This window comes from Micrasema longulum, unplaced genomic scaffold, assembly GCF_059751315.1.
Source record: "Micrasema longulum isolate JH-2025_06_02 unplaced genomic scaffold, ASM5975131v1 h1tg001917l, whole genome shotgun sequence".
NCBI classification, from domain to species: domain Eukaryota; kingdom Metazoa; phylum Arthropoda; class Insecta; order Trichoptera; family Brachycentridae; genus Micrasema; species Micrasema longulum.
In genome coordinates this window covers 151,333-170,022 of record NW_028279091.1, presented here as the reverse complement: position 1 = coordinate 170,022, position 18,690 = coordinate 151,333, and the positions used below count along the sequence as shown (strand labels likewise).

Genomic DNA, 18,690 nt, shown 5'->3' with positions numbered 1-18,690 from the left:
ATATAGTTTATAATAAAAAAATATTGTAATAATAGATAGTATTATATCTTTAGTCTGTGGTAACAATTTAGTTTTGACGTTTGGTCGTGTTTTGTGATGCTTTTTATTTCTTATTCTTATTTTACATTGATAACGACTTATTTTAAACAAATTGATTAAGTTTTTCTCTTATTCGACCGACCAAATGTTTGCAAACACAGTTTTTGTTAATATCTTGAGAAATTAATTCTATGTTATGGACGTGAAAGTTACCTTGAAAATACACTTGCGATCACATTAAACAATTGTTAGTCGTTAACATAATTCGGGCGTAAGCTTATTGAATGCCGTGCAAACACTTCCAAGGTGTCGTGATCGGTTCGATTGCTGCAAACATTTTTTATTCTCAGGTACATGTTATAATATTATCATATTAGAATTTTCATAGATATATTATCCTGTCCTGAGAGTTTCTCTTTTATTCAATATTTATATGTAAGTACTGTTAATGTTTATTCATGTATTCTCATGATCATGATTGTATTATTAAATTGGTTTGTTGTGCGTTTTGCAGATTGAAAGAAGTCATTAGTTTATATAATACAATGGCTGAAGATTACTCTGACACTGAATGGCTCGCCGATTTATTGAGGGATGTCCAGCTTGAACAATTTTATTTACGAATACGCGATGAGTTACAGGTTTGTATTATATTTAATATCATTTTTTGGCTATGTCTAATACCTATATATTTCTTTGAAATTACAAGTGTGCCCCTTAGAAAATGTCATTTTTAAATTGTAATGTGATTCCATTAAAATAAAACACTGTCAAGAAAATGTAGAAAATTATAATGATATCATTAGTGACCGGCAAGTTTCGCTTTTGGCCAAAAACTGACCGAAGCTTCGGCTCAGCCGAAACCTGCGGTCGGGATGTATTGGATTACGTTCGGCTGTACTCGGGTGCATATTATGGCTCAAATTTAATATTTCTTAAGCCTAGGTGTTCTGTACTGTAATTCGCCACTGTGATTAATTCTTGTGCCCTGTCGTGGTGCAAAAATAAACATAAATAGTATAAAAATTTGAAATCAATATGAACTTACTAAATAAAAGAAATAAGTATTTTAATATGTCTTTTAACATACATAATTAGGTAAAACAAAAAAAGGTATGAAAAAAAATATTCAAAAAAACCCCCATGATGGTCCCCATTAAAAATGTCGGATATACATTTTTACCAATTTTCACTTATTTATATAAATATAATCACAATAAATGTTACATAGTATACAATAATTTATTTGATTGAAAATCATTTTATTTAGTAAGTTTCTAGGCTAATATTGTCAGTAGTAATAACTTTGTCCATGCAACAGTTTTAGTAAAACTAACTTTGAACTGCTCTACTCAAAAGTAGTCATTTTGCAGAACCGACATTGTTAAAGGGGACCATCGATACTTTTATTTATTTACATTATTTGAGACGTAAGTCCATGGGACTAAAAGTCCTGTGTTGAGTTAGGAAGAGCAAATAGTTGACACAGACACATAAGTATATCATCACAAATATTTATAGGATCAGAAACGCAAAAATAGTAATATCAATAAAAAAAACAAATAATAACATGAAATAAGCAAAGAAAACACAATGAAATAAATGACGATAATTGTAATAACCAATGAATTTTTGTTTAAAATATTCAGGTTTCTCGGTTGGCTCACTTTGATTATGTTCATCCGGATGATTTGGAGAAGATCGGTCTCAGTAAGCCCGGCATCCGGAGGCTGATGGATACGGTGAAGAAGAAAAAAATGAGCCAGTGGAAAAAGAATATATTGAGCAAATTAATTGGCGGCGGGAAGCAGAGTGCTACTAGTAATTCTACTGTCGCTACTAAACCACCGCCTACCTCTGGTTCAGGAAATGTTCTCACCTGTCTTATTATGGAAAAGGATATTGCGTATGTAAATTTCCTTCAATACAGAAGTATATTGTAAATTCTTAGATCACCCAGCAAAGACCAAAATAAAATTCATCATTAATTCCACACGCTGTTTATTCCATAGTGGCAACGTACTAAAGAACATGACTTTCGGGGTTAAAATATAATAAAGATAGTTTTTCGCGACAGTGTCCACTGTTATGTAGTCACGCTCGTACTTGAAGAGTTAACTATTAAATAATAAAATAAAATAACTTATTTGTTCCACACACATTTTTTTACACGAATAGTAATATTACCAGTAAAGTAGCTAAAACCCATCCATCTAGTTTTAGTGTCAGATATTCCTGTTATTATCACTGAGTGTAAATGATAAAATACTTATCTCCTGTAACCGTCCTCTAGGGTTCATGTTTGTGTCTGTATTTTGATTAAGATAAAATATGAAATTATTATCGTTACTATGGTCAAAACTATAGTACTTAGATTATAAATTCTTCTCAGCCCGACGAACAGACTCATCAAATTTTAGCCCCGTAGCCACCTTTATTTGGTCAGTCCATCTATATGGGATTACCCCGGCTTCTCCTACCTTCAACTCGGCCAGACATTATTGCCTTTTCTAGATTGTCTGGCTCACGTCTAGCAATATGTCCAAAGAAAGCCAGTATCCTTCTCAAACACACCACTGATAGACCAGTTGTAATATGGAGCTCTTCCAGTATCGATGCATTTGTCCTTCTGGCTGTCCAAGGCACACAGCAATAAATTCTAATAAACCTTAAATCTTTAAAAAAATAAAAATTTGAAACTGTCTGCTTAGAGATTGTCTTTATTTAGGTCATGATAAAATGTGTACATATATTTAAAACTTGTTTTTGTTATAGATTATTCATTATTGATAAATCAATTATGATTTTGTGATATTTTTCCACCCAGCATGATCAAAAAAATCAGGGAAAGAGTTCTGCGTTTGTTTGGACATGTAGAGCGAATGGACAGCGAAAGACCAGTAAAAAAGATTTACCATGCGAATGTTACAGGCGTGCATCAGAAGATGTATGAATGTAGAAGAAGCGAGTATGAGTTATGTCCCCTCTCCCTACCACCCTTATGGGGAAATGGCATGATTTGTTTGTTTAAAGAAACAAATTTATTTAACAAATTATTTATTTTTTTATTGTCATTGGAGACATTTTAAAATATAAATGTTATTGTCCAATTTTAATAATATAAATATTTCTCATAGCAAAATATTAAAAAAAAATATTTTAATAAATTATTTATTGTTTACTTACATTGTTTTTACACATGAAAATTAAACATTGGTGGCCTCCGTGGTGTAGTGGTTAAGACCCTCGACTCACGCACAGAAGGTTCCGGGTTCGATTCCCGGTGAGAATACAAAAAATAAATGTGATTTTTCTCAAGCCTGGGTGTTCTGTGCTGTAATTCCTGACCTAAAAGTGACCTTTAGTGGTGCAAAAAAAAGAAAAAAACTACAAATAAAATAATTTTATTTAATATTTGTATTTGTAGTATTTAATTTTTTAATTTTATTTAGGAAACATATAGTACAGTTACATAGTTTTATATTTTACACAGTTAGACTTAACTCTAATGGACCAGTGAAGTTTCCATATTATAAAGTAATTATATGTAAGGTTATTAATTAAAGTACAAAAAAGAGAAAGAAAATAAACATTAATAGAAGTTGTTTAAAAATTAAAATTAAAGTTAAAAAAATGAAGAAAATTTGTAAAAGTAATTAAAAGTTAAGAATTAAAATAAAGAATGAAAAATATGCTCAGATGTAAAAATAAAATAATAATAACATTTTTTTAAAAAGGAAAAACATAAATATACACATACATACGAGTATTTTAAGGGATTCAAAGAAACGATGAGAAGAATCTTTAAACTTATTTAAAATAAATTTATGTCAATTTAAAAAAATTAATGACACATAGTAAGAGCAGCAATATATTGATTTCATATACATATATGCGTATGTGTACATAAATATTTTATTTTATAGGCTTGGTGATAAGCTTGGAGATGGATCTTTCGGCGTGGTCCGGCGGGGTGAATGGAAAAGGAGTCCAGATTCACCTACACTATCGGTTGCTGTAAAAGTCCTCAAAGCGGATGCCCTCACTCAGCCCGGTGTATTCGATGACTTTGTGCGAGAGGTTCAAGCCATGCATTGCCTCGACCACCCGCACCTGATTCGATTACACGGAGTGGTGTTCCAGCCTCTGATGATGGTGTGCGAGTTGGCGCCCAAGGGAGCCCTGATAGACTGGCTCCGGGCTCAGAACGGACGGGTTTCCCTTCACCTGATCAGCCGTTGGGCAGTTCAGGTCGCGCAAGGAATGGCCTATCTCGAACAGAAAAGATTTCTTCACAGAGATCTGGCTTGCCGTAACGTTCTTCTTTCAACGTTAGACATGGTACATTTAAAAAGATTTTGTTACTGATTTTTTTTTTCTTACAAGAACATAGATTGACAGTACATTACAATACAGTAAAAAATAGGGTAATATTATAAAGAAAAAAAATCCCGCATAGACATAGTGATTTCATGTTTTACGTAATAGCACAATCGGGAAATATCACTTTTTTTTACAATTTTAAAGGGTCTTTGAAATAATGTTAAGTAAAAAAATTTTTTTACTAATTAGCATAATAAATATTTTTCATTTATAATTTTGAATTCCTGCCAAAATGGTCATTGATTGGCCACGCCCCCATACATCCCGATTCATGTTAGTTTTGAACTTTGTGACCGTTAAAACTTTTATAGAACATCGTCACAAATCTTGATGTCACAATATCAATGCCAAACATGTCTCGTTTTTCTAGGGACATTTTTTTTATAATTTCTTTTTTAAAGTTATGTATTAAAACATGTTGGCCTCATGGTGTAATGGTCAGCGCGCTTGCCTACCATTCAAGAGGTCTCGGGTTCGATTCCCAACATGGTTAGAAATATTTATTTAATGGGGTGTTTTCAGACTAGAATATTTCATAGTCCCTGGACTGGTACCTGAAGCGTAAGACTGATCATCTTACCTTCGCACCATTAGATGCGAAAAGGGAATTTAAAAAATATCTCCCTATTGTGTGTGCAAATTTACACAAATAAACATATATATAAATTTATTTTTTTATTTTATTTTATTTTATTTTTATATTATTTTACATATTTATTACAGCAATATACAAGTAATTATTTATACAACAAATTAATTCAGTAGTAAAAGTAAGCATACATATTTTTTATTTTTGCTGTTGGTTCATCTAAACTGCCTAACTAGGGATAGCTTCCCCGTTCTAAGGCAGTAAATTATGTTTTTTTCAATGATATTTAAAAGTATTTACAGTTTTATCATAATGTGTGCTTTTTCAGTCTTAAAGGTCTTAAACGGTTAGAGTATAATGAAGTACAAGTAATGAATCAGACTATTCTCTTTTTCTAGGATTGAATAATTATTAATAAACACGCACACTACAAAGTAAAAAACAAATATTCTGGATAGTTTCTTGGCAGATCAATATTTCCAGGTTTAAAATAACATATAAATAATTCAACTACGGTATCTATTTGTAGAGTTTTTTTATAGTTTGCTAATTAAGTGATGGAAATGCAATTAACATCACAAGATATCGCTGGTTAATTACTACAATTAGGTAACTTCGTAATCAGCATTTGTGAGTTACCCACTAAAAACACATTTTTTATACTCCTTCATGAACGCTACAAATAGACGAGTCACACATCCAAATCATTATAAAATTATTATAATGAATCACTACTTGCCTAATTGTAGCATTCTTTGAAGAAGATACAAATATTATGTATGTGTTTTTAGTGGGTAACTCAAAAAATGCTGATTTTAAAGTTACCTTATAGTAGTAATTATCCCACTATATAAAACACGTAAATAATGTCATATTTTCATTATATTTCGATACTCAAATGTACATATGCACATTATTTGTTCAACTTTTCTCCATATGAAAATCTTGATGCTTCTTAATATTTTGTTCAAAATTACAGTTAGAATTTTTCTGAAATAATATAAATGATTAGTTTATTTTTCACATTTGAACCTCAAACATTTTATAGATATCTTGTTTGATATGTTTTTATGATAAACTAAGTATATTTTGTAGGTTAAAATAGGAGATTTTGGGTTGATGAGAGTTCTGCCGGATTCTGACGACTGCTACGTAATGACAGAACATAAAAAAGTTCCCTTTCCGTGGTGCGCTCCGGAGTCTCTGCGCTCTCGCCAGTTCTCTCACGCTTCCGATGTCTGGATGTATGCTGTTACACTTTGGGAAATGCTGACATTTGGGGAGGATCCTTGGATGGGTATGAATATACATTTTATCTTCTTCAATTGATTTGATAAAGTTGTATTTTGTGTATTTGTATATATAACAGTAAACGCTTAAAGTAAACTTATCTTAGTTCTCTATATAATTATATATATGTATTTTTATAAGAGCCTGTAAATGTATTGTAAACATAGGCGATACAAAAACATGTAAGACTGACATAAGAAATACAATATCTTACCCGACCAGAAATTATAATCTCTTATATTATTAGAAATAAAATCTACAAATTTGTACCACCCATCTTTTATTTATTTAGTAAATTACATGAACTTGGTGCTCGTAGATTGAATTTTAAACTTGACAAATGAAACATTAATGTGTAATGTATGTGTATGTAAATTGTCAAGCTAGGTACGTACAATAGAAGCATGTAAGAAGTTTATATCTTCGCCTCAGTGGGGTATGAATAAATTTTTAATTAAAAATGTCTGCTTCTTTAATTTCGATATTGTTTTAATTATGCATTTTATTATCCTTACGAGACATTTAGTTATTATAAAAAACCAATAGTTTCAATGAAATACTTTTCTGTAATTTTCATGTCTTTTCCATTTTTGATCGCCGTCCAAGAATATCAGTATGATGTAAAACATTTGTTATTATACTAATTATAAAAATAACCTAATATGTATTTTGGCTACTTTTCCATTAGGTTTAAATGGATCCGCCATTTTGAGACTCATCCTTCGGGAGAACCAGCGCCTGGCTGTACCGGACGCCTGTCCTCCTGACATGTATCTTCTGATGATGCAGTGTTGGGACCTCACTCCTCGGGAGAGACCTTCCTTCGCTGCTATCTTGCAATATCTTACCAGTAATCGTCTAGTCTCTGTCACAGTCAATCAAAAGTAATTTATATTTTTATTACTACATAGTAAACATTATTTAAAAATAAAAACAAAACCTTTTTTAATAAAAAAAAATATGTTGGTTAGACTCGCAAACTCCGGCTCTTATGTTTGGCAAGCAAAATGTATTTACAAATGTCAAAGGTAATTATAGCTATTGGAAATTCAAATAAACTTTTTTTTGATAAAACTATGTACGACCTATAAACTAGTAACTACATTAAAGCTTAAAAAATGTAAACATTTACTTTAGTACGAGATGATTAAAATATTTTTTGTAACAATATCAAGAGAGAAAATTGACTATGATAATTTTAACTGATTATATCACAGGATAAACACAACTGTCCACTAGAATTAAAACCTGGGTCCTTATAATTTAGCTGCTGTTTGAATCTTGGAAGGAACTGTCTGTGCATTATTTTCATCTTTGTTACTCAGTCTTGTGTTTTCAAAAGTTTGTTGATTTTTACATTTGTAAATTTTAATATTTGTAATTATTGATTTTTAGTTATTCAGATGAAGGGAAGTTGTCTGCAGAAGCTGGTGATTGCATAATTATTATTGATGGTAGATCTGAACTTTACTGGTGGAAAGGACAAAATCAAAGAACATTCGATATCGGCCTATTTCCAAAGTGAGTATTTTTACTAAAATAATAATGAAAGTGATAATGTTGTGACATTTTGTAAATTTATTTTAATATTTTAGGAATACATTAATAACATTACCACCTTACCGAAATTCTTCTCTTTTCTTTTAATTATACAATATATTTTATAGTATCCAAGTAAAATAAATGAAGATAAAAAACTAGAGCAAACTTGGTTCGATTCATTTTCCAATATGTGCACAATCTTTATTATTAATTTTTAACTGCAGTTTTGAAATACACATATGTGGATTTATAAGTTTTACTGCTACATAAAATATAATATCTTTGATGGGCGGACATAACAGTATAACGGCATTTTTGTTTATTTTACGATTCATATGAGATAATATTCCTTGTCGTATGCCTGCTTCAATGGTATCAACAGTACACTTATACGACTACTCAAAACATAAATAAACAACTTATTTTATTAAAAATAATGGTTTTAATAAAATAAGTATTTGCGTTTGTGGCATATTTTCAGTGGCACAAATAGTAAAAGATAGTCTCAGTAATATAAGTAGAGTAATTTCTATCATTCATTGAGTGGTACAAACACTATAAGCTAGTTCTAGTAGTATAAGTAGACTCATTTCTGTCCCATCTTTAATGATTTAAGTAGTATATCTGGAATATTTCTGTCATTCGTTCAAATTACTCGAATGTGGTTACACATATGAAATGATCTGTAAATAATAACCTATTTTGCAAAATCTGAGTTCTGAAGCTAAATAATAATTGGGTTCATAATAATGTTTGCTTTCCTGAGAAGTTACACTTTTGTAATTATACTTTCACGCCCATCAAAGATATATTGTACGAGTAACTAAATTATTTTTGTAATTAATCTTAGGTATGCGGTGGTTTGACTTTGTGAGGAATGAGGTAATAAGAGAACGGACGCTGCAAACTTCGGTGACAACTGTCGTCAAACGGAGGCGATACGGTTGGCCAGGGCATATACTGCGGATGCCTCCTGAGAGCCTTAACCACGCTCGCCTACTTTACAAGGCATCAGGTTCTCGACGTCCTGGACGTCCACTGTTGACCGTTCGCCGGCAGTTTATGTCAGAACTTTGGGACGAGAACCTGACTTGGGAGGACGCAAAAGAGTTGGCGGCCGACAGAGATGCATGGAGGCTCTTTGTGGATACCATATGCTCCAGCTAGGGAGCCGACATGGAATGATGAACTAAATTATTTATACTTGCAAAAAATTTAAATCAAATGCATTTGCTACTCTTTGTGCATGTTTATTTATATTATTTCTGTTGTTATTTTGATAAATTTAAAAAATTCATCGTAATTTTCATATCCACATCCAGTGGTGCATAGGGAACTGCATCGGCACTCTAACTGCATCATGTCTAGATCAGTTTTGTTTCATGGAAGGCAAGGTGATCAGTATTATGCTTTATATGCCAGTCGAAGGACAGTAATATATTGCAGTATAGACAGAACAATTTTAAAACCAAAATTGCATTTCCACCCTGCCGGGAATCCAATCTGAGACCTCAAGCATGGTAGATGAAAGCACTAGCCACTACGCTACAAGGCGCATTTATCTCCACTTTATTTCCTTTTCAGGATTTTGATTGAGTGCAAAACACTTGTCAAGGATTCTGGCTTTATTTCACACACATAAATTAATTTTCCATCTACCGGAATACAGAAAATATATTTTTTTTAATACCAAGACATTATTATTCTATGCATTGTCTATAAAAGTTTTTTTTTTTTAGATCTATAGTGGACTCGGGAAGGAAACACCAACAAGATATCAGTCGCCCCATGAAGAATTCTTTAGTTCACACTGGACATGGGTCAGCATTCGGGAAGTCCTGGGGTAATCCTGGATTTCTGGAAGAAACTTATCTTAGAGATCCCTCATTAGTTCCCAAAAATGATGGTATGTCGTACCACAGTCAAATAGTCCATTTCTTCTTTGCCAGTAATTTATCTGATGATTAAAGAAAATGCAAGTACGAGTTTTGAATCAATTTATTTATTCTTGTGGTAGAGCATTCATGCCATCAACAATGGGATTTAAAATAGATTATACATTTTCATTATTTCACAAGTTCGCCATTTTTCTTCCTAACTCACTTTTGTAAATCATTGCTTGCACCATTCATTAATCTCGATTGCACAATTTTATAACATATTCAAAGAAATCCTATCGGATATCAGGGCTCCTATTACAAAGGGAAGTTAACAGAAAAAATATACGAGTATATTTGTATGAAAAATTTAACTATCTTCGTCGGTAACCTGTAATCTAACATTTTCTATATTTACAAAAATATAATTATTTGATTTTATTGAAGAATCAGGTTGTGGTCCCGTGGCTAGTGTCTCGGACTCACGGCTCAAAGTTCCGTGGTTCAAATCCCACTCTACCCCAACTTGAATTCCATATTCTAATAGTGAGTTATTTTCAACTCGTTAAAAATGGCCCTCAAAATTAAATATTTGGGTATTTCAAAAAAACGCAAATATTTCTCTAAAAAAAAAATATTGAAAAAACTGATCAATTCCTATTGTAATGCGAGCCCAGGCAGTGTCCACGTGTTTTCTAAAACATGTGTTATGTACATGTTTGAACAACTGCTCTCAGCATTGATCATTATTGGTCTAATTTGAACTATGTATGATGATTGTATGTTTTTCTAATTACACATCGGCTGTGGAAAGGAAAAGTCACCAAGCGACATGTAGCAACTTTACAGAAGAGTCAATTTTTTTTTAATTAATGAAAAAGTCACATGCATACGTATTATTTAGGTATGATTCCTAGATAATTTAAATACGAGATTCTTTATTAATTAAAACAACTTTAATCGGCTTTTCTGTAAAGTTGCTATATGTCGCTTGGTAACTTTTTACTTTCAACCGTCAATATATAGTTTGATATCACAAGCATATTTATTTTTGCACTTTAAAACAATACATATAAATCACTTTATCAATTTAAACTACTTTATCTATTAATGGTTTAAATTATGTACTAAAATTTTTAACAATTCGGGGTATATACCCTTGTTAGCTGGGGAAAGTTTTTAACAAAAAAATATATACAATAAATCCTCGTTTTTACGTTCCTCAAATTTATGTTTTCCCGCTTTTTACACTGAAATATTTAGGTCCCATTTTTTTCCATACATTCTCATTAAAATATTCTCCCCAATTAACGTTTTTTGACGTTTTTCATAACCCTGGTTTTACGTTGAAAATTTTTAAAAACTCGTTAGATCTGTCAAAAAACAACCAGCCGCCGCGTGAATGGAGAATAAAATCGAGGTAAATAAAAAAATGTGTAAATTTTTTCTCAAACTAAATTCAAAGTGGGTGCAGTGTAATTGACCATTTTGTTTAAGTGTCTAATTTTGACATTTTACTAAATAGCGACATGCAGTTGACGCATGTTTGGGAAGAATAAAGTCTTTACATCAATAAATTACAATGCAGAAAGTTGAAAAATTTGGCAATAGAAATATTATTTGAAGTTATAAACATAATTTGGAAAGAAGATTGTTTAAACAGTTATCATAAAAGTGTGAAACAGTTTTGCCGCGATGTAAATGACAGTTGAAATTCTGTGGTGCCATATTAAAAAAAATGATACCATATAAACAAAATTTCCCAATATTTAGGGCAAAAATCATTGTGTGCCTAAAATGCATGTGTATGTGTGAATGTTATAAAATTATGCAAATTAAAATTAAAATTTTTATGTTTTTAAGGTTAAGTACCTACATAAAATTATTTAAACATGTTTTTTTTTATTCAATTAAAAAAACACATTGTAGTATTGATTGAAAAAATACAAAATATTTTTAATGAAATCATAGGTAAATATGAATAATCCCCAATTATGAACGCTTTTACAATTTTTCTGCAGTTTTCCATTTCCTCACTTTAGCGTTTTTCTCAATTTGACATTTTTTTGCTGCTCCTTTGAAAAACGTAAAACAGGGGTTCTACTGTATCAACTTACCCAAATGCACAATGGTTAGTTTTGAGATCACTGAAAATTTCCTATTTTCTTGAAAAGATTGTAATTAATACAAAATAACTTGTTGCGGGTTTAAGTAAATTTTCTAATTATATTTTAAATAATTTATCCAGGTTCTTGTCCGTCAAGTCCGTCTTCTAGAAACTTACGACCTACTGGAAGTGTGAAAAAGAAGTCTCCCGAAGCCGTGCAGCCGCAGTCCTTAAGGCGAGGCAACTCGGGAAGCAAACAGTTTAATTACAACAAACTGACTAACGACAGTACCCTCAGTCCTACTCACTCCGCTCTCGGTAGCCAGCACTCGAGACAATCTATGAAGAAGAACAAACCTGATCGACCACCACAACCCAAGATTACACATAATGGTATTTTATTTCAACACTCTGACTAACATAATTATTGTAAGCCGTGATGTGTAATTTCTTAGGACTATCAAAATTATTTCCAAAATTTTTAATCATATAAGTAATTTCTAAAATGTTACAAGTTGTGTAAACCTTTGCTTGCAAACAATTTGTGTGTAGGTTACTTAAGATATATTGTTGAAAATTTGCTAAGTGAAATCAACAAAAATTTTTACAATATCATAATTTCCCTATCCATACCCAGTGGTTCATAGGGCACTGCATTGTTCCCCCAATTGCAGCATATCTTGACCCATTTATGTTATCAGTCTCATGCCTCATATGTCAGTCCAGGAACAATGAAATATTGTGGTGTAAAACATCCTAGGATTCAGGATTTTTACATTCATTCAGGGTTCTGTGTCTATTTAACACTCAGAACTGTATTCCTAATTCACTAGACACAGAAAACAATATTCTTATAATATTATCTTCTATCTTTTTTCTGTGAAATTCTACCTGGATTCTCTGTGACTAATTTTCTACTAACCTCCCTTCTCACGCTTAACTCTTATTGCACTCCCTCAATTATTTCAAGTTTGATTTACTTGCCTTTCCAGCAAACGAGGGTGTACTCATAGATTTCTCCACAGATGATGACAAACCTTCCTCCAGTAATCAAACACACCAAGCCCTCAACCAGCCTGAATCTGTGCGTATTTTGGAATCCATACTCGATCAACCCATCGACGTACCGCAAACTGGTAAAATAAACTTTAAAATAACAAATGTTCGTTTTTACCTTGATTCACATAATTTTATATATAATTCACATTATATTTCTAGGGTTCGAAGCTCAGCATCCGAATTGGGATGACCCTGTGGAAAATTCGTACGAATCCTCAGTTAGAAGTGAACCTCCTCCTTACCAACAACCTCCGAGTTATGCAAATACTTCTCACTATCATCAAAATTTAGATTCTTCTCTGGAACAGTCTGCTACCGCGCCCTCCCCAGTCCCACAATCTCATTACGGAAGTAGAAACACCGTCAATTATACTGTTCAAGAATTGAAAAATTACACAGCCAGCTTATACAGCGCTAAGCAGTCTGCCAATGAACAAGATCCATTTGACACGTCACATTTAGGTAGTGAACCTACCGGTTTAAGACTAGAAAATCATAATCATAATTACGCTTCATCATCGCAAACGTCCTATGGATTGCCACAAAATATATCTGATTCTGTATTTGAAAATAATTTTGTGTCTATTAACGAAACAGCAGCTGTTGCGGAACAACAACATGGTTCGAATGATGACTGCAATATTACCAGTAAAATAGAATCACTGAAATTAGACACTTCTCCCGTTAAAATAGATAAGAAGTTCTTACAAGAACTTGAAAAGAGTTTAGGAAAGAAAGAGGCTACCGCAAACAGTAATGTTAATCAAGAACAGTCTCACTATGAATCTCAAAATGAAAATACTATTCCCTGTATACGCCCTCCTCCACAATCCAATAAGCTCTCCAACAAGTATCAAGCTTTGGAATCTCTACGGGAGTCGGCTGTACTGCGCAGGAACTCTACACTGCAGTACAATAATCCCTCTAGCGAATCTCCACATCAAAATAATGCTTATAGATATAGTACAAATACTCTTCCCAATAATAGTTCTATCAGTGCAAGTTGTAGTAGCTTAACGCAAGATACTTCCAAATTTTTAAATTCTTCTTCCAATGGAGAAACCAAAGAACCTATAAGAAATTGGAAGGAAGAATATCAATACTCGAACAACTCACAACTGATAAATTCCAATCAGAATACATTAACAAGAACCACCCACGTTGTAAATAATGAATTTTCAGATTATAGCACAGCCGCTAGTAATTCTCAAGACAATAACATGCGACCCAACCAAGTGCACACCTTTACGATGTTATCTAACAGACCGTCATCTATGATCCAAAATAAAACTGCTCTAGGAGAGTTCAAGTCAAATAGAAACAGTACTCTCCCCAGGCCGACAACGGACTCAACTTATTACGACAGAACAGTAGATGACACCAGAAGAAACTCTACAGTATACAGCCAACCTGTTTATAACGAAATTAACGATCATTATAGTGTAGACCAACAGCCCACTTATGGAACTTATCACCTGTATAGCAACGATGCCCCCGCATATGTGGAAAGTAGTTCAGTTCCAAGAGTTTATGACGAAGTGTTTGAAGGAGTTTACGGATCAACTCTAAACACGGGTGCTGTGTTGCGACCACATCGCCCAGCACCACCTTCCCCTTTAGAACTAATGCAGAGTCAAGTCAATCCTCAACCGGTATACCATGAGATATCTGATGTGTAAGTTGTCATTGTAGTTACTTTTATAAGTGAACAAAGTCCGTATCAGTCTAGCTTATTGTCAATTCTGTTGCCGTTGTTTTATTATCACTGAGAATTGTAATCAACTTTCACTAAAGCTATATTCCTCCAGTTGTCACTCAATTACTCTAGAATAGCTGCAATCACTGATGACTCTGACTTAGTCCCGATCTCCCGATCTGGTCGGCGGTGTGTTGGTGCTTTCTCTCTTCATCCACGCTGCCAACTAGCGCAAGCTTCTCCAGATCGTCATTATTGTCGGTGTATTTATATAACAACATGAGTATGTATTGCAGTGGCCCCCAGTCCATGCAGCAACTAGAGAGGAAGCTGGGGGTGTCCGGCATATCAGGAGTACTTCCCATCAGCGAAGAGACCGTACGAAGACTGCAGAGCTTAGCGGGGACTGGAGAAGGGGGAAGGGACCAGTGTCTGGCAGCACTCCAAGCTGCGCAAGGCAGCATCCCCGTGGCACTGAAACACCTTAAACTCGCCCAATTGATGAAGTGAGTTGATACTTATTTCCCATAAGTAATTTCAGCATCAACATGTCATTTCGTATCTAAATTGATTTTGATATACAGGTAAACGTCGTTTTACGCCGGGGTTCTGTTCTGAGAGACACCGGTGTAAAAAAATCGGCTTAAAATGAATACAAATATAATGGAAGATATTATAAGGTTTGGTTAGGTTCCGTGTCAAAATTCTAAGAACAATCTAACATGTTTATTTAATACATATGGTATATAAAATAAATTATAAATGTATTTAATAAATACAGTTTAAATTCGTTTACAAAATAAATAATAATTTCTTGATAATGAATTTTTTTACAATAAATACTTACTATAATATTTTGAGTTTGTCCAAATTTTTGTAGACAAGGACTGGATTCAACTCCCCGGGGAGCTGTTTATATTAACATATTACAACAGAGATGAAGAACATTTAAGAAAAGGTAATATAGAAGTCTAGGCATCTACAGGGCTTATGACCTGTCAATGGCTGGTTTAAGTGGCCACTTTACACACTGTGTATATTCACCATTTTGCCTATATTTGAACATCTATATTCCTTAAATTCTTTCATCTGTTGATGTTTGTGAAGTTAAAGAGCTGAAACCTTTATTTATGTGGATGAATTAGATGAATCTCACTCGCATAAATAAAGGTTTCAGCTCTTTAACTTCACAAACATCAACAGATGAAAGAATTGAAGGAATATAGATGTTCAAATATAGGCAGAATGATGAATGTTACACAGTGTGTAATGTGGCCAGTAAAACCAGCCATTGACAGGTCATAAGCCCCGTAGATGCCTAGACTTCTATATTACCTTCTCTTAAATGTTCTTCATCTCTGTTGTAATATGTTAAAATATTTACCAGTTCGTCGGTACTAAATTAAACTCTCACACTTTATTGAAAGAAGCATTAAATTTCATTTGATTTGCTTGTTGCTTCCTCTTGCAGAATCATAGTTACTACTAATATTTGAATATTCTTTTAATTTTAACAATAATAAAATAAAAAATGTAATCATAACTTTTTATTTTTCTTAAACACGAAACTAACTCGGAAACAATTTCACACACACAGTAGGCTGCTCGCGTTCACGGTAATAAAATAAAACAACATGTAAAAGTGTGTCTGGTATTAGAATCGCGGCACCTACGGTCGTCTAGTGTCGGCCGAACCGGGGAATCCCACGCCAGCACCAACCGGCGTAATTGTAAATCGGCGTAAATCGGACCAGCGCAAAACGACGTTTACCTGTATATTACTTCGAGTTGTGACTCTATTTTATTGGATGTGCGATATTTTCAATTTATCAGGTATCATAGGAGTTTCAGCTTTAGAATGATTTATTTTTAGTGTTTTCTGTTCAGTACTTAACTCAATCTTTGGCCCTTTTTACTCTGAGCCCTGATAAATACCAGAGCTGAAAATAATTCTCTATTCATGGAGTGTTTAAATTGTACATAATATATATATATATATATATATTTGTTAGAGGGTGAAAGCGCTAATTGGTCAAACAAATAAATGGAAGTGCACCAAGTATTTTTAAATTAATAACTTATACAGTAAAACCTCGTTTTTACGTTCCTCGATTTTACGTTTTCCCGCTTTTTACACTGAAATATTTAGGTCCCATTTTTTCCCATACATTCTCATTCAATTTTCCACCCAATTAATGTTTTTTACGTTTTTCATAACCCCGGTTTTACGTCGATTTTTTTTTCATAACTCATTCGATCTGTCAAAAGACGAGCCGCGCGCCGCCGCGTGAATGGAGAATAAAATCGAGGTAAATAAAAAAATGTGTAAATTTTTTCTCAAACTAAATTCAAAGTGGGTGCAGTGTAATTGACCATTTTGTTTAAGTGTCTAATTTTGACATTTTACGAAATAGTGACATGCGGTTGACGCATGTTTAGGAAGAATAAAGTATTTACATCGATAAATTACGATGCAGAAAATTAAAAAAATTGGCAATATAAATATTATTTGATGTTATACACACATAATGTGCAAAGGAGATATTTTAAACAGTTATCATAAAAGTGTGAAACAGTCCACGGTGTAAATGACAGATGAAATTTTTAAGTGCCATACTAAAAAAAGTAATACCATATAAATAAAATTTCCCAATATTTAGGGAAAAAATCATTGTATGCATTTTATGCAAATTACAATTTTTATTTTCGTGTTTTCAAGATTAAGTACCTATATAAAATTATTTAAGCCTGTATTTTTTTAAATTCAATAAACAATAACACATTGCAGTATTGTTTGAATAAATACAAAATATTTTTGATTATATCATTGGTAAATATGAATAATCCTCAATCATGACAGTTCTTACAATTTTTCTGCGGTATATTTAGTATAGTCTTGTACAATAATTATATTTTAATGAAATTTCATTTTTTTCATACATTTTTCATTTTTTCACTTTAAAGTTTTCCTTAGTTTTACACTTTTTTGTTGCTCCCTTGAAAAACGAAAAAAAGAGGTTTCACTGTATGTAAATATAAGTTATTACATCATCATATATTAACAAATTACAACAGGAATGGAGAATACCTTAAATAAGGGAATATGGAAGTCAAGGCATTTACAGGGCTTATGACCTGTCATTAGCTGGTTTAAGTGGCCACTTTACACACTGTGTAACATTCACCATTTTGCCTGAACATCCATATTTCTTTAATTCTACTATTTGTTGATTTTAGTGAAGCTAAAGAACTGAAACCTTTATTGTCTAGAAGAGATTCATCTGACTGAATTATTTCACATACTAGGCAACGCCTGAAAACAATTTTTCAATTTTTATACTTTTTCTTGGACCAGTTGGTTTCATTACAATATTTGAGTTTGTCCAAATGTTCGTAGACATGATTCTTTTGTCTACGAACATTTGGACAAACTCAAATATTGTAATCATCATATATGTAAATGTTTTTCACTTCAGGTTGGGGGTTGCTTCAAAGGAGCAGTGTGAGTCAGCCTTACTGGCGACCAATTGGAATGTGGAACTAGCTGCCTCATCTCTCTTAGATAGTCGATAACTGTGATTACACTAATTATATTATCTAATAATCTAATTATAACTATAGTCAATAATGTCATTCTAATTCGTCATTACTTTAGATTAAAAAGAAAACAATAGCAACGAACTTGTATAATATTTATAGATATAACAGTATACATAATATTCTTTTACAATACTCAAATGATCTGATTATTGCAAATTTACAATGAAAATTTAGTCTGATCACGTAGGTAAATGATTGGTATTTTTTCAATTATTTATATTTAAGCGCATAAGAAAAGGTATGACTCTTTTTAGTTCATAAATATTCAATGATTCTAAAGCGAATTATTTTATACTCTATCATTAGTTTATAGATAGAATAATTCTAGTAAAACAATATAATATATGTGTGTTGGATAATGTATGATGATATAAAAAAGCAATAAATAACGAAGAATATTAAAATTGTGGCAGGACCCAGTTAGGACGAGTGTGTTCATCATATCACGTTTGCTGTGATTTATAAAAAAAAGGAATATCTGTATTACCATTTTAGATAGTTAACAGTT

The 18,690-nt window shown here is 32.5% G+C and overlaps 1 protein-coding gene across 3 annotated transcripts; it reads left to right on the top strand.

The window, feature by feature from the left end:
- Positions 1 to 18,568, top strand: Ack (activated Cdc42 kinase). Of its 3 annotated transcripts, none has more exons than XM_088238552.1 (13): positions 1 to 389; positions 554 to 680; positions 1,689 to 1,945; positions 3,966 to 4,380; positions 6,107 to 6,308; positions 6,990 to 7,185; positions 7,697 to 7,822; positions 9,583 to 9,686; positions 11,969 to 12,220; positions 12,820 to 12,963; positions 13,046 to 14,561; positions 14,879 to 15,088; positions 18,059 to 18,568. In XM_088238552.1, the coding sequence occupies exons 2-13, from the start codon at positions 585 to 587 to the stop codon at positions 18,153 to 18,155; spliced, it is 3,615 nt and encodes a 1,204-aa protein (XP_088094678.1). In that variant the 5' UTR covers positions 1 to 389; positions 554 to 584; the 3' UTR covers positions 18,156 to 18,568. The 3 variants fall into 3 exon arrangements, with proteins under 3 accessions (XP_088094678.1, XP_088094676.1, XP_088094677.1); XM_088238550.1 differs by having other exon boundaries at positions 56 to 389; positions 9,583 to 9,749; XM_088238551.1 differs by having other exon boundaries at positions 57 to 389; positions 9,583 to 9,749; positions 12,853 to 12,963.
- Positions 18,569 to 18,690: the final 122 nt, after the last annotated feature.

Excerpts from the sequence above, each read along its gene's own strand:
- Ack (XM_088238550.1), top strand. The coding sequence starts at position 585 with ATGGCTGAAGATTACTCTGACACTGAATGGCTCGCCGATTTATTGAGG. Across the intron at positions 7,186-7,696 it reads TCTGTCACAGTCAATCAAAA|TTATTCAGATGAAGGGAAGT; the intron begins GTAATTTATATT and ends ATTGATTTTTAG. Across the intron at positions 9,750-11,968 it reads ATTAGTTCCCAAAAATGATG|GTTCTTGTCCGTCAAGTCCG; the intron begins GTATGTCGTACC and ends TAATTTATCCAG.